We start from the raw sequence: 14304 nt of genomic DNA on the forward strand, positions 1-14304 counted from the left end.
TCTAACTTCAGTAACATCACATTTTTATAGGCTAATGATTGTTTTCTAAAAGTTACTCATAGTTGTAGTTTTTGTAACTGCAGTACATACGTTCTTGGAGGTCAAAAGGTTTATTAATCCATATTTGCTCAAAATCAGGTCTTTTTCAGTAATTTCTAAAAGTGTTGATTCAGTTGCAGAATACATTAAAAGGTCACAATCATTTCATGACATCATGTCAGTCTTTGTATCAGGAGCTTCACAGGTTAGATATGGAAAAAAAACCGCCTCTGGTCTTGTGATTTACGTTTCCGTGTCTGGATATCACTGATTAACCTTGATTTTTTATTTTTTGTTCCAATTTAAAATGTCCTCTTTTCAAACCAGCATATCGCTGCATCCCCCCTATTATCTCTTCCCATGTGTGCTCCCAGTGATCACTGTTGGGATCCATTATCTTGTTCCTCCTCCATATTCACACATCAGCCTCCATCTCTTTACTCCAGCACATTAGGTGATCCCTCTCACCTCATGTCCTCCTCCATCTCTCTAGCTCGAGGAAATAGACATTCCCACATCCAAATGTAAACTTCAGACACCGCTGTCACTCAGCAGGTGACAGCGGTGTCACGGAGAGGCTGCAAAGCACCAGATATTCCTGGAATGTGTCACAGGTTCCAGCACCCTGGGGTCGTACACTGTGGCTCCATGGCAAACAGCTGTGGGTGGAGCTTATTTCATGACATCATGTGAGGAGGAGGGATAAGAGTGGCAGAGCTCTGACACCTGCAGACAAACAGCAGCAGCATATACAACACAGCTGTGACTGTACGGATAATCATCTCTCTGCAGAGCTTCGCCCAGCTGCTATCTGCTACAGTATGTCTGCCAACACCAGCGCGCTTCTTCTCATCACTCTGTGGGCTTCAATGCAGGAGGGTAAGCCTATTTTTCGTAAGATATATTCTAAAAAAAATTACATTTGTTTTTGTTTTAGTAGATGTGCATGACATTAGATTTAAGCTTCTGATCCTTTACATGAATCTAAGAGCTTTCTCAATTATGTTAAAAGAGAGAATGTTAGCAACTTTTTGCTATATCTGTGTGTTTTTGTTAGAAGTGTTGTGAAAGACTTTATCTCAGCCACACTGAACAGCAATGGCCATCACTGTATGTTGGTGCACATGTGTGTTTTTGGCTAGCCCAGAACACATAAAAGGATCCATTTATCACACAGAAGCTGCTCATTTGATCTGAAGGGGATTCTTACTGCTGCTCAGTGTTGCCAGACAGTTTGTTACTGATTTCTGTACTAACTCAAGCACAAGTGGTAGTAGTGGAGGTGTTTTTCTTGAATTTGTGTGGGTTTTTTAATCAAAAAACGATAGAAGACGAAGTAGATGTGAGATGTGAGACCTTGACATGAAAGGAATTCATGCATATCCATCCTGTAAATACATTTGTTTGCTCACTGTAAAAGATCAAGACTGACGAGTTTTGCAGGAAGAATTTGTGAAGAATGGTTGATGAGCTTTTTCATGTTCTCACACGCAAGTTGTGGTGATGTAACATATCCATCTGTTTTTAAAAAACAAAACAAAAAAAACAGTAAAACACTGACAGATGCTGGTGCTTTGGATCTCCGTTACTGAGTGGCTCTATCTCTAACCAGGTTTGAGTCTACCGGTGGTGAAACAGCTGGAGGTGGAGGCTGCTGACGGTGTCCAGACACACAGAGAGAGGACCAAGCGCTGCGCCTGCAGCAGCGAACTGGACTCTGAGTGCCACTACTTCTGCCACCTGGATATCATCTGGGTCAATACTCCCAGGTGAGCATGAGAGGACACACATGCAGCATACTCTGTATACTAACTTTTGGTCAGGATGATTAAAAATGCAACACAGAAGCGCATTAGCATTCTTATCCAGAATAAACACGTGCTATCATATCACTGTATAATTAAATGGGGGGAGGTGCATGAAGTATCAGAGAGCAAAGTCTGCACAATGTTTATATCCCACACATGGCACCGTGTCTGTCTTTCTCTCTGTAGTAAGACGACAGTTTATGGTCTCGGCAGCACTCTGTCCAGACGCAGGAGGTCTGCTTGCCGCTGCACCTGTGCCAACCCGGATGATCAAACCTGCACCAGCTTCTGCTGTCAGAGGTGAGTCAAGGCCCGAGCATCCAAAACAACTATGTAGCAGGGCCCACGTGAGAGTAAAAGGCAAATTTTATTGCTCTTTGTGAAGGACAAGGAGTGGTATCATTAGTCCCATCTTACTATGATCATCAAATCATACAGCCGAGGCCTGGGGGAGTGGAATGATCTCTGTCTGGTGCACAAAGCCTGTTTCCGATTGGCTCTGAGCCCCGAGGAGTGAAGCGTGTAGGAGTTGAGAAGCAATTAAAAGATATCTTGTTTCCTAGAAAATGCCAAACAAGTGTCACCACCTAGAAACAGCAGAGATGGGGGGGTGAGTGACAGGCTGAGACAGGAGGCTTCACGGGTAAACAGTGACAGTGATTTCTTGTAAAGTAAAGCATTTAGCGAGCTTGTAAAGATAAATCTCGTTTTAGGTGACTGAGAGTGTAAAAAAGTAAAACTTGCCTTAATATAAGTTAGATATTCTTTAACGAGAACAATATCAATAAAACTTTAAAGTGACAAAATGCAATGTCAAGGACAGTATGTATTTAGTCTTTTTTATTTTTTTGCCAACTATAATGTCTCTTCTCATGTGCAGCCCTGGAGTCACCTCCCCAAAGAGATCTGTAAAAAGACGTCAACACAACATACTCAGCATCCTACGGTGAGATTTGAATAACAAGAATTCAACTTTATTGACATTTTGACCACATTTAACTTAATAATCTGACCGACTTCCTGTCCCTCAGATCTGTGGCCAGCAGGAGAGCTCTGGATGCACAGACAAAGGACGCTCACTAAAAAACAATGTGGCTGTTGAGGCAGCGACAGTGAGAGAAAGACAGCAGCCAGCACCTGAACAAATGACACTCCTTCGAGAAACAAAGGGCCGCTGACAGACCCGATGCAGGAAGGCCGGAGCGCCCCAGAGATGTCTGTTTGTACCCGGGGATAGAGGGTGGAAAATGTGACAGAGTTCTTCAAACACATCACAGAGACGGATGTGGAGGATCAGTATCGAGAGGAGCAACTTTCAGGAGAGGACACGCTGCACCACTGGTCATGTTTTACTCTGTGTCACAGTGCAGACAGGCCAGGCCAGCACTGACATAGACGGATGTAAGAGAGGAAGATAGACATGCATACTGTACATGCATGTACAGGCAGCGGTGGAATGTAACTAAGTACATTCACTCAAGTACTGTATTGCAGTACATTTTTTTAAAGTATTTTAAAATTAATTCATTTTAATGGCAATCAGATAAAAAATGTCATAATGTTATAATGTAATATTTTAGCTTGATATCCTTTAAGTATGACTTTTGAGTTCTTTTCTCTCTGTGTACAATCAGTTATCACATACATGGCATGTGTTCACTCATTATTTTGTTAAATACATGCATTTTCTTTTACGGATCATCAGATTTATTATTCTAATAAAATTAAAATAAATGTATTTATTTTTCCTAAGGTAAAGAAAAAAGTCATGTAGAATACTGAGGTTATGAAATGTGTTAAGAAAATAAATTTGAATCAAATCAAACCTGTGTCTTTAAATTTTTATCTGTCTGTCAAATGTTTTAATTGTAAAGATAATTTGCGGATCGACAGTTGCGTAGGAGACCAACACCCAACAAAACCTGAAGAGAAAGCTCTGATACACTGTCCTCTTCTCTTGCAATGAAACGTACTGCTAACTGCTGCTAACTGTATTCTTTTTATACACCCATGACTGTAGCTACTGTTAGCTTGTTAGCTAAGTTAACCTAGCAGCTAGCTGGGCTACCAGGGGAGTGTTTCACAGGAGCTTTCGGGCATGGGGCTAGCTAGTTAGCATGCTAACCTCAGTAGATATCTCTTCAACACAACACATAGATGTCTTTGGTTAAAACTGTTATTCATTCACATTCTGCTGATAATGTATGTTCATTTTTTAATGTTTTAAACAAAAAATCATACATTTTGCACTTTTAAATTTCCCTGATTTTAAGTGAAGAGGGCAATGTGCAGGAGCTTTTTGTTCTGAGTCCAAAAAACAAAAAGGAAAATTGACCACATCTTGTTTTTATCTCTTATTTTCTGATTTATGGCCTTTTCTCAGTAAAGTGCACTGTCATAGCTGTAAAGAAACTAAACATGAAGAATCATTTGAGGGGGGGAAAAAAAATCTTTTAGACGCTTGAAATGTGTGACAAGCAAACACATTTCTGAGTTCAAAAGGAGGCCTGAGATGGATGAATGGTGCAGGAATTCAAGGCTCACATCAATAGTACGTTTGCTTGCCATTCAAAGGCAGCGCGGCCGGTGTTATCATTGGGATCTGTGGAAAGAATGCAGCGTTTTGTAACTTTGCTGAGGGGGTGAGAGAGAGGTACAAAGTGCCCATCACCCTGTGTTCCTCTCTGACTGCTTGTACTGTACATACCGTCCATGCTCACCTGAATGAGTAAGATGACTCAAATGTTAATGCAGTTTTCCTGCTTCATTGCATTGCATTTCATTCCTGTCATACTTCTCCTTCAGCCTACTCCTGCAGACACCTCCTGCAGCCATCTTTTTGAAACAGGCCTGAGCAAAACTGCAGCCTGGCTGCAGACAATGTCACAGACAGGCTGCCTGTATTTACAGTGGAGTCAGTGACACCATCGGGCAGAGTTATGCAACACTCATGCTTCTCACCTTGCAGGTTTGTTTAAACCACTAACTGAATAAAATATGGATGGAGCTCAGAATCCAGTGTGCATTAAACCTGAATTCTTGTCGATGGCCTGCACTCCACTGGTTTCAAAAAGAAGTCTGTAAGCTTATGAGAAAATGACACGACTTCTCACTGGATTTATCACCTCAGTAAACAGTTTCCTCATGAGCATATGGTCTCAACAGTTAGTTTCAAGTCTTCTGCAGAGCAGCATTATGTTCATTTTGTACGTTACGGTCCTTTAGAGTTAAAGTTACGGAAGGAGATTCTGGAGAAAGATAGTTGAGTGTTGAGTTTCATTCCCAGGTTATCAAATGCCGACGCCAGACATCAGTATTTGGCCCGTAATCCTAACCCAATGCCCTTACCCTAACCTGGCATGAGACTCAACAATCAGCTACCTTTCCCTTCCCTACCAGTAAATACATGATAAAGCAGGATATGCTTTATAAGAGAGGAGACAAATCACTTAAAGCATTTTGAATAGAAAAGTGCACAACACCATAGATTGCTTATTCACACATTAGACTTGCATTTATTCAAGTGCTCTGGTGGGATGAGCTGCTGGCGTCTGACGTCATCAGAAGTTGGTGTTTAAACCTAATTTGGGGCAGCGTCACCAAACCTCTGAGGCGGTTTTTATCAGATTTGAGGTTTGATTTTGTACATGTCGTTTTTATTTGCCGTTGACCGTTGAAAGTGAAGTTACGGCTCTCTCCCCATTAATTTAGATAGATGCCCAGTTTTATTTGGGCAAAGGTGGCTGCCGAGTGGCAAGACTTGCCTTAAAGGACTTGTGATAGACAAGTCACTACCACACCTTGTCCTCGGGTTCTGATTTAATCAGGGCATTCTCCTCAGCTCTACCCTCGGCCTCTTGTTGTAAAGGTTGTAAGTCCTGATTTGACATTACTGTTATAATGTCGGCATGCTCAGTATCACGTGTACACTTCTGTGCATCGTCATGATCATCAACACACCTGTTTAATTTACAATCTTCTTCTACTTTTGTTCACATAACCTTGACTCTCTGGGTTTACAGTGAATGGTCGTCTGTGTCCTACATAGCAAAACAGGAAACATTTTTAAAGTGGAGAAATGGCAGGAAGCAACAGGCCAGTCGCAGGTTAATCACCGGAAATGATACGTGGTCATTGAAGGTTTAAGATATGGCCAGTCATTTAATTTAACTTGAGGCATTCAGGGACTGTAAAGAGATAAAGATCAAATGGAAACAAAGACAAATGCTTATTAATGGTTAACTGATGTGAGATAGTGATGACAGGTTTTTAACTGTGTCAGCTGAGCTTTAAGGAAGTACGGGCTGCCGCAAAGGCAGAACTCTGTCCATGGTGCTGGAACAGGAGAGACTCCAGTGAACAACTTTAAACTTAAAACAGTGTTGTCACCACACACACATGAAAATCTCCGGTGAGCCGAAGAAAGTAAATCACATGTAGGCAAATATTCAGCTTTGTTTGTCCATCAAACCAACTTTAATGATATCTCTGTCAGATCATTAGACTAATTATTTGATGGATGATACATCACATAATTGGATAGGCCAAGTGATTAATGGTCACACATGCTGGGTCCTTTGACATTTGAATAGAATATGAACAAACAACAGTTTTGACGTTTAGCTGGTTAGCATGCTAACTTCAGTAAACATCTCTACAGCACAGTAGGCTAGCACTGTTTACTGATGTTAGCATGCTAACCAGCTAGTCCCCTGTTGTCAAACTGAATAACAGAAGCTGTTATAGTGTTCACTATGAGACGGCTGAGCCCGGTCCTGTTCCTCCCCTGTTGCTCAGAGCCAGTCAGCTAATAGCTAATAGGGCCACTTTGCTGCACAGCTAACAGAACCATCTAGCTAATGACAGCTAGAAGCTCGGCAAAAGATAGCACTGAGTATGGTGAGCAGCAGTGGGCAGTCACATGGTGCACCTTTAATTTTTCATCAAGTATCTTAAAAAGTCACATAAACTTTAGAATTAAGATGTTTTTGTAGTTCATCATTACAACAGGCCCTTTTCACAGCAGACAGCAGTCACATTATAAGTTACCCTTGTAACTCAAAAGTCTTTATTTAAACAGTGGAAACACATCTATACATATCAATGAGGACTAACTATGTCTAGAAAAGTCCTCAGGTCAGTCCCTGCAGATTCTTCTCTAACCTCTGTCACCTGAAAGGCTGCAGCGTTCAGAGTAACATGCTGTTTCTTCATTTTATATGAATGTAAGTGTTGATTAATAATAATTCATCAAACTGAGACTCACACTGTTACATTACGCCTGCAGAGATTTGTCAGCTTCAGTTCTTCAGACTTTGCTGTGACCTGCTGATTGTCCCACATTACACTGCGTGTACAGTCGGCTTCACACGGCTGATCTAACCATTGTGTCCACCTCAGCCAACTTCGAGCTCCAAAACAGGAAGTTCCTCTTCCCCAAACAAGCAAACTTTCACCTTTTCTCCGGCGCCTTTCTCACAGATAAGTCCCTCTCATTGCCATTGTCTGAAGAACTCAGTCACCCCATAACTCTCCTGGGGGTCAGGTTGTTGTGTTGTGTCTGGCATTGTGCTGTTTGGCTCCTTTAGCTGTTTCTAATCTACATTAAATGACTGTAGAGCTGAACTATGTCGAAGGTGAATAGTTATTGTTCTAAATGTTGTTAAATGAAAAAACAAAACTGATGAGGAAAACAAGTTAGAAGAACCAGGCTCCCAGGTTACTAAATAGTTTTTTGTTTCTTTTCATTGAGATTCTTATAGAGCTGCGATACAAAAGTTAAGAATAACACTTAATTTCATCACGTACCTGCGTGCGCTGTAAATGAGGAATTACTTATGTAAATTGCTTTTTAAACAGGTCATATGTGTCACCTTGGAAAACAATGAGCAGTCACCTTCATTCAGGTACAAGTACCTGTTGGATAATTCAACTCAGTTTTGTTTAAATCTGGGGCCCAAACACTGTTTGAAAAGAAAAGTCATAAAGGAATTCAGAGGAATCAAGTCAAGTAAGAGCAGCCCAATATGACAAAGCATGCCTCAAAGAGCTGTGCATGTGATAAAAACAACAGATAAGTATCCATTTAGCTCAATGTTGGCTAAACATACAAAATCTTATAAAAGAGACTTATAAACAGAATATTTGTCACCTACCGTATTTACGGTATAGCAAGAAAAGAAACGCTGGCCACATATAAACTCTTACAGATGTCACGACAGCACATATATGCGAACATGTATAAACTGTATGCAGATGAAAGTATAGATACGCAACATATACACAAGTGTGTTCACATAGGTTAAGTTAAAGTTAGATATCAGTATTTAGGGCTGACTAAATATTGGTTGAAGGCTGATGTGAAAAGATGTGTTTTAAGTTTAGTTTTCATCAACTAATGAATTAAAAAATGTAAGTTTAAACTTCCATTTATAATTTTTATTTTCAGCCCACTGTGAACCATGATAAAAATGAGTACTGAATTCAGTCTCCTTCATTCTCAAACCTCTGAATATTCACTGGAAGGAGTTTTGCATTATTGTTTTTGTACAAATGCTGAAACAAAGTAGCTCCAGTGGAGGAGCTGCAGATGTTCTTTGTGTGAAATTAAGAGGTAACTCTTTTTCTTTTTTTCAATTCTGACTTGTGGCCCTTTGCTGGACGTCCTTCCTTCTCACTCTAATAGGTGTCCTTTTTAGTTCTCTACCACCACTATTAGTCCTGTGGTTCCTATTATGAAGAAAGATATATAAGTATGACAGGAATGAAATGCAATGCAATGAAACAGGAAAACCGCATTAACATTTGAGTCATCCTACTCATTCGGGTGAGCATGGACGGTATGTACAGTACAAGCAGTCAGAGAGGAACACAGGGTGATGGGCACTTGGCTAAAAGCCAAAAAGATATATGCTTATATAAAAAACAAAAGACTCATATTTAAGGCAGCAGTTTCACTTACATTTTTAAGTTGAAACAGGCATAAATTATTTATGGTGTAGTAATTAAAAATGCATATATTGTGATCCCAACATCCTTGATTTGTTTCCACCTCTTAGCTGTCCACAATCAAGGCATCAGGCAAAAAGTCCTTAATAATAAATATTTGAATAAAAAATCTCACACGTAACAACTTTCTTCAGACTATCTGCTCCCTCTAAATTTAATAGATATCCTCTCTGAGAAATATACTGCAGGTACAACATGTACCATTTGAAAGTACAGTGTGTACCATGTAAAGATGAAGTTCTCTACCACCACTATTAGTCCTGTGGTTTCCTATTATGAACACATAGAGGTTTCACCTGGCAGCGCTCCAAATGTTAGCTGTGTAACTGAAAGATTTGTGTACATTGTGGAGAGAAACAGACACTGAGCTATGAGGCAGGTGTAGAATCAGCAACTTCTGGTGATTTAGGTATTTTTTCATGAAGGCATTTTTATTTTTAGTAGGTAGAAGTTTCTATGGTCGCTGAATAATCCTCTCAGTGACTCATATACTGTACCAGTACTGACCCCTGTGGTATATATAGCTTTAAATGTCACATCACATTAGATACAACCCACACTGCTTCCACACACTCAGTAAAAATTCCTTAAATGCTTCCTGTGTTCTCAGTCATCCTAACGTGGGGAGGTCACAGCAGGCCAGCACTGATCACAATTTGTAACAGTATGTTCCCACTCTGAAAACAGGCCTCGGTATCATTCATGTTCTCACCTGAGTGAACAGAGGGAAAGAGTTCAGGTATAAGTCAAGTTAAAATGATTGCTTCAACATCATTAAATAAATGTGGCTGTAAGAGGCACTTTTCCCTGCTTTTGTTCATAATGAGTCATTAGTTGCGTGCCGCTGCATTTATGACTGTTTGGTTATAATAAAGGAGTGGAACTTTATCAGGTGTCCATAAAGCTTCATGAGCGCCCATCCATCAGCAGCCTGTCAGAGCAGATACTGAGACCTGCTGCTGAACAATGCTGATGGAGCCAGTGGTCAAATATCCCACAGCTGTTCCCCAAGAATGTGCAGTGAAGCAACAGCCCAGCAGCCACCACACACACACACACACACACACACACACACACACACTGTTGCTGGAGACTTACAATGGGGGGTGTTTTATATAAAGACTGTAGCGTGTCATGCAAAGAGAGGCGGATTCTACAAGCGTGTGTTTTACCCTCTGCTGTGCAGCACAATGGTTCTTTACCACCAGGCCACAAGATCATGTTTTTTATTGTAAAGCAGGCTGAGACAGCTGCCTGCGCTGTTCATGTCAACATCCGAATAACTTAGCCCGTGCAGGAACAATCCGTACTGTGCAACACTGTGTGGCACCTTGGTGATTTGCAGGCTTGGCAGGACAGGAATTACATACACATTATAAAAGGGCAAAGTGCAAAGGTTCACTATGAGGGAGGGATGTTATAAACCCTGATAGTGAAGGAACGACTCTTATTAATCACTCGCTTGAGGAAGTGTCATGGAAAGCTCTCCAGCATGCTCTTATCATCACTGATATTTCTAAGGAAAGTGTTTCATTTTTGATGTATGGTTGGATGTTAATGAGTTCTATTTAGCGAAGAGATAGCACCAGACTATCAGTTAATTAATAACATGAAAAAGATTTTTTGCTGTGCAAAACATAGCTGTCATTTAGGGTTTCAACAGAGTGAAGTACTATAACCATTTCAGAAAAGTCAGTGTCGTTTTTGTCATTTACACAGTTAAAGAAACAATGAAATTCTTTCTTTGCCTTCCACTATGAATTTACAATGAAAAACACAAGTTAAAAGTTAGAAAATATAAAAAATCTCAAAATATTAGAATGAGATAAAATATGTACAGAACATGCACAATGTGCAACATCAGTATCAGTGTACAGTAGACTGCGGTATCATGATATATGACATTACACAAATGTTACCTCCACTAAGTTGGTCATGTTTGCGCCTGTGTCCATTTGTTGGTTGGTTGGTTTGTCAGCAGGATTACACAAAAACTACTGAACAGATTTTGACCAAACTGGAATGGAGGATGGGTCTTGGCCCAGAACAGATCCCATTAACTTTTGTCAAATCCACAAACTTTTTCTCACTTTCTTAACATTGCGAGATAGGGCACTTTTCAACATTTTTGTTAATTTCTAAGGGAATAATGCAACGGATCTTGATGAAAAAAAAAAAATCAAGCATCATATATACGTGGCTGGTATCTGTGAGTAAGTTTAATTTCATGCGGATAAAGGGGACAAAAAGAGACTCGGAAGGTCTCTTTTTTCATGTGGCAGAGAAGAGTGATTAATGCAGTGTAAGTAAATTACTACAAATTGCTTTATAGAGCCCTTTTGAAGGAATGAAAATAGGTTTACTAGAATTTCACAAAATATTATGAACTGACAGACAGGGAACTTGATATAAACTTGAAATATACATATTTTTAATAACATGAATGAAGTAGAATCCAATACCATAGATACTGTAAGTAGATATTTACAGTATGATGTCCGTCAGTTTTAAAAACAGCTTCAAACCAGTATATTGCTGCAGCCCTACACTCCTTCACACCCAAAAATGTGGCATTGACTATAAGCTTTATCACTGCACACACATATATATATATATATTCTGATGCATCATCAAAAAGAAAAACATTTTACAGCTTCTTTAGCTGGCAAACACTGTGTTTTTTGCTTTGTTTTCTGAAATAAATTAAATTGAATTAAAAAGTTCAGCCCTTCTTGCAGTAATACAGCAACGATGATTTAAAAATAGAATGAACTACAGATAAATAATGTGGTTTACAACATTTACGTTAACATTTACTATACACTGTAGGTGTTGCTTTGCATATATGCAGTGTCATGCTGAATGCTGACTCTAAACATTTCAAACTCAAAGTTCAAACCAACGTCATCTCGGTTACTATATCGGTACGTTTCATCCCCTCGGGTTGTTCGTGTTACAGTTTTTCTGCTCCATCCATTTATAATAGGACACGGTCAAATGTCACATAGTTTTCATGTTGTGTTCACAATAACATGATTCATCATTTAAAAGGCTGACTGAAGCACCATGGTATCAGGACAAGAGTCAATACCTTATCTCAAACATTAAGGAAATGATGGATTAGGTCTCAGGTCAACTACTGAACCAGGAAGATTTCAGATATGCTGCTGCTGCAGCGCATCAAACACTCACAGGGGCGAAAAAAGAAGAGTTTATTGGATTGGGTTTTTCCCTTGTGCATCAAATTGTTTCCTTGTGTTAGTGCTGTGATAAAAACTTTTATTATCCAGGTTTCACTTTAATTAATTCTTAGCGTATGATGTAGTCCCAAAATGATTTCCTAACTGCAATGACTTTTACACACTGGTATTTATGATAAAACTCATAGTGTATATTGTGTGTATTGCTCTTGGGTTTCATTTCTCTGAATTCAGTGGAGAAGCCTGCTATCACCATAGTCAGCCAGTAGATGGCCTCTGTTCACCATAAACTCACTGCAACAGCTCGTTCTCACTCTCAGATATCACATGTGGTGCTGAAGTTGCTCCTACAACTTCAAAAACATCACAAGTTCAACACTTGCTGCTCTGATTAACAGCTTCAGGAAACTCTCATTTGTGTTTGAAGATACTGAATAGCAATGAAACAGCAAATAGTTTTGTTCTCCACTTGCTGCTAATGCATTACCACCAACACAATCAATATGTATCCATGGCATTTCATCAATAAAGCTCTTCACTTCAGATTTCTTAAAGCAAAGTTTTGAATTGACTATTTTTGCATTAAAGTTTTGGACTGTATACCATGGAAACTATACCCTTCCACCACAGTTGCAAAGTGTGAGAAACCTCCCAGAAACCTTTGTCAGTTGAGCTGAGAAGGAGTTCATTTGTCCGTCTGTCTCTTCAAATCAGCATCATCACAGGCAGAACGATACTAAGCAGAGGTTTCACCCAATGGTGTTACGTCACGATGTTGTAGGCGCAACTTCAGCACCACATGTGATATCTGAGAATGAGAAGGAGCTGCTGGAGTGAGTTTGTGGTGAACAGAGGCCATCTACTGGCCGACACTCTTCTGGGTGGTGTGGTCATTATGCAGAATGTGCGATTTTAAAACAATATAAATCATATTATTGGATTGTCGTTATCAATGCATTAATGTGTGAGTGGCATTTTAAAGTTGCAGCTATTAAAGGTGGGACTGTTTTTTTATGACTTAATATATTGCTGAGTAGCTTGATTTCACCAATAAATCACGTCTTATCTTATCACAACCTAGAGTAATAAATCACTATTTATTTGTCGATAATATTTTTGATTATTAATCTGAATCTGTAAAGTAACTGGTCTCTAATGTTATCAAATAAATGTATTGGAGCTAAAAGTACAATATATCCCTCTGAAATGTAAAACACTGTATTTTACCCCACTGGGAAAACAGAAACTATGACTCGCCACTGACCATGTTTCACTTTTGCCTCTGTGATTAGAATAGATTAGATTAGATAGGATTCAACTTTATTGTTATTACACCGTGTACAAGCACTGAGACAATGAAATGCAGTTTAGCATCTAACCAGAAGTGAAAATCAGGAAAATGCAGAGTATAGCAGTAATAATTAGAATAAGCAGTAGGGGGCAGTTAAGAAAATGTAAACTTATATACAGTATAAACATGTGCTGCAGTTACATTAGGCAAAATATATGGTGAGAAAAACAAGATAAGACCATATTGACAGGATCAAGGGAAGTTCAATTGTTACAGCAGTTCAAGAATCACAAACAGAAGGACTGGATGATGCAGATGAAAACAAAATAAAGAAAAACAATTAAATAGAAAAGAAGATAGAAAAAAGAAACCAGGAATAGGCTATATATACAATACACCTTTCACATACAGACATGATGGATAATTGTTGCACACTTGAGCCCGATCGACATATCAGTTTGCAGATAATGTCAGTTGTTATTGGCCAATCACAGTTATATTGGTGTGGGGAGACACAGACAGAACGTTGTCTGGGATGTGCCGATATGAAACTTTAGGTTAGAGTTCAACATGCTCCTTGGGCTAATTTATAATTATTAAATTCCCATTGATCTTTACTGTTTCACTGCACTGATATTATTTTAGACAATAATGTCTATTCTTACTGTGAAACATCCTGCCTCCATCCTATGTTTTATAACCACATTTGAGGGATCATTCAAAAAAAATTGGGTATATCAGCCAGTATATCAATACTGGAACCTGAGACTTGGGTTGCACTGTGTATGTAATAGTAATAGAGAAATAATAGCTACCATTGATCAGATACAGGCCATACAGTATGGACAGTAGTATAAATATGTATGGGTATGTTAAAGAATATATACTGTTGTGCAGGTAAGCGTGTGTGCAGTGTGGCAATACGAGCCAGCAGCCAGTGAAACAGAGACAATCAATG

The 14304-nt window shown here is 39.3% G+C and overlaps 1 protein-coding gene across 1 annotated transcript; it reads left to right on the forward strand.

Annotated features, from left to right (window-relative positions):
- Positions 1-734: 734 nt before the first annotated feature.
- On the forward strand, positions 735-3544 carry LOC311259791 (endothelin-1). Its single transcript, XM_084357125.1, has 5 exons — positions 735-918; positions 1652-1808; positions 2034-2147; positions 2728-2793; positions 2879-3544. The coding sequence occupies exons 1-5, from the start codon at positions 861-863 to the stop codon at positions 2928-2930; spliced, it is 447 nt and encodes a 148-aa protein (XP_084213251.1). The 5' UTR covers positions 735-860; the 3' UTR covers positions 2931-3544.
- The last annotated feature ends 10760 nt before the right edge of the window (positions 3545-14304 follow it).

This window comes from Pagrus pagrus (assembly GCF_965226575.1).
Source record: "Pagrus pagrus genome assembly, chromosome: 7".
NCBI lineage: Eukaryota > Metazoa > Chordata > Actinopteri > Spariformes > Sparidae > Pagrus > Pagrus pagrus.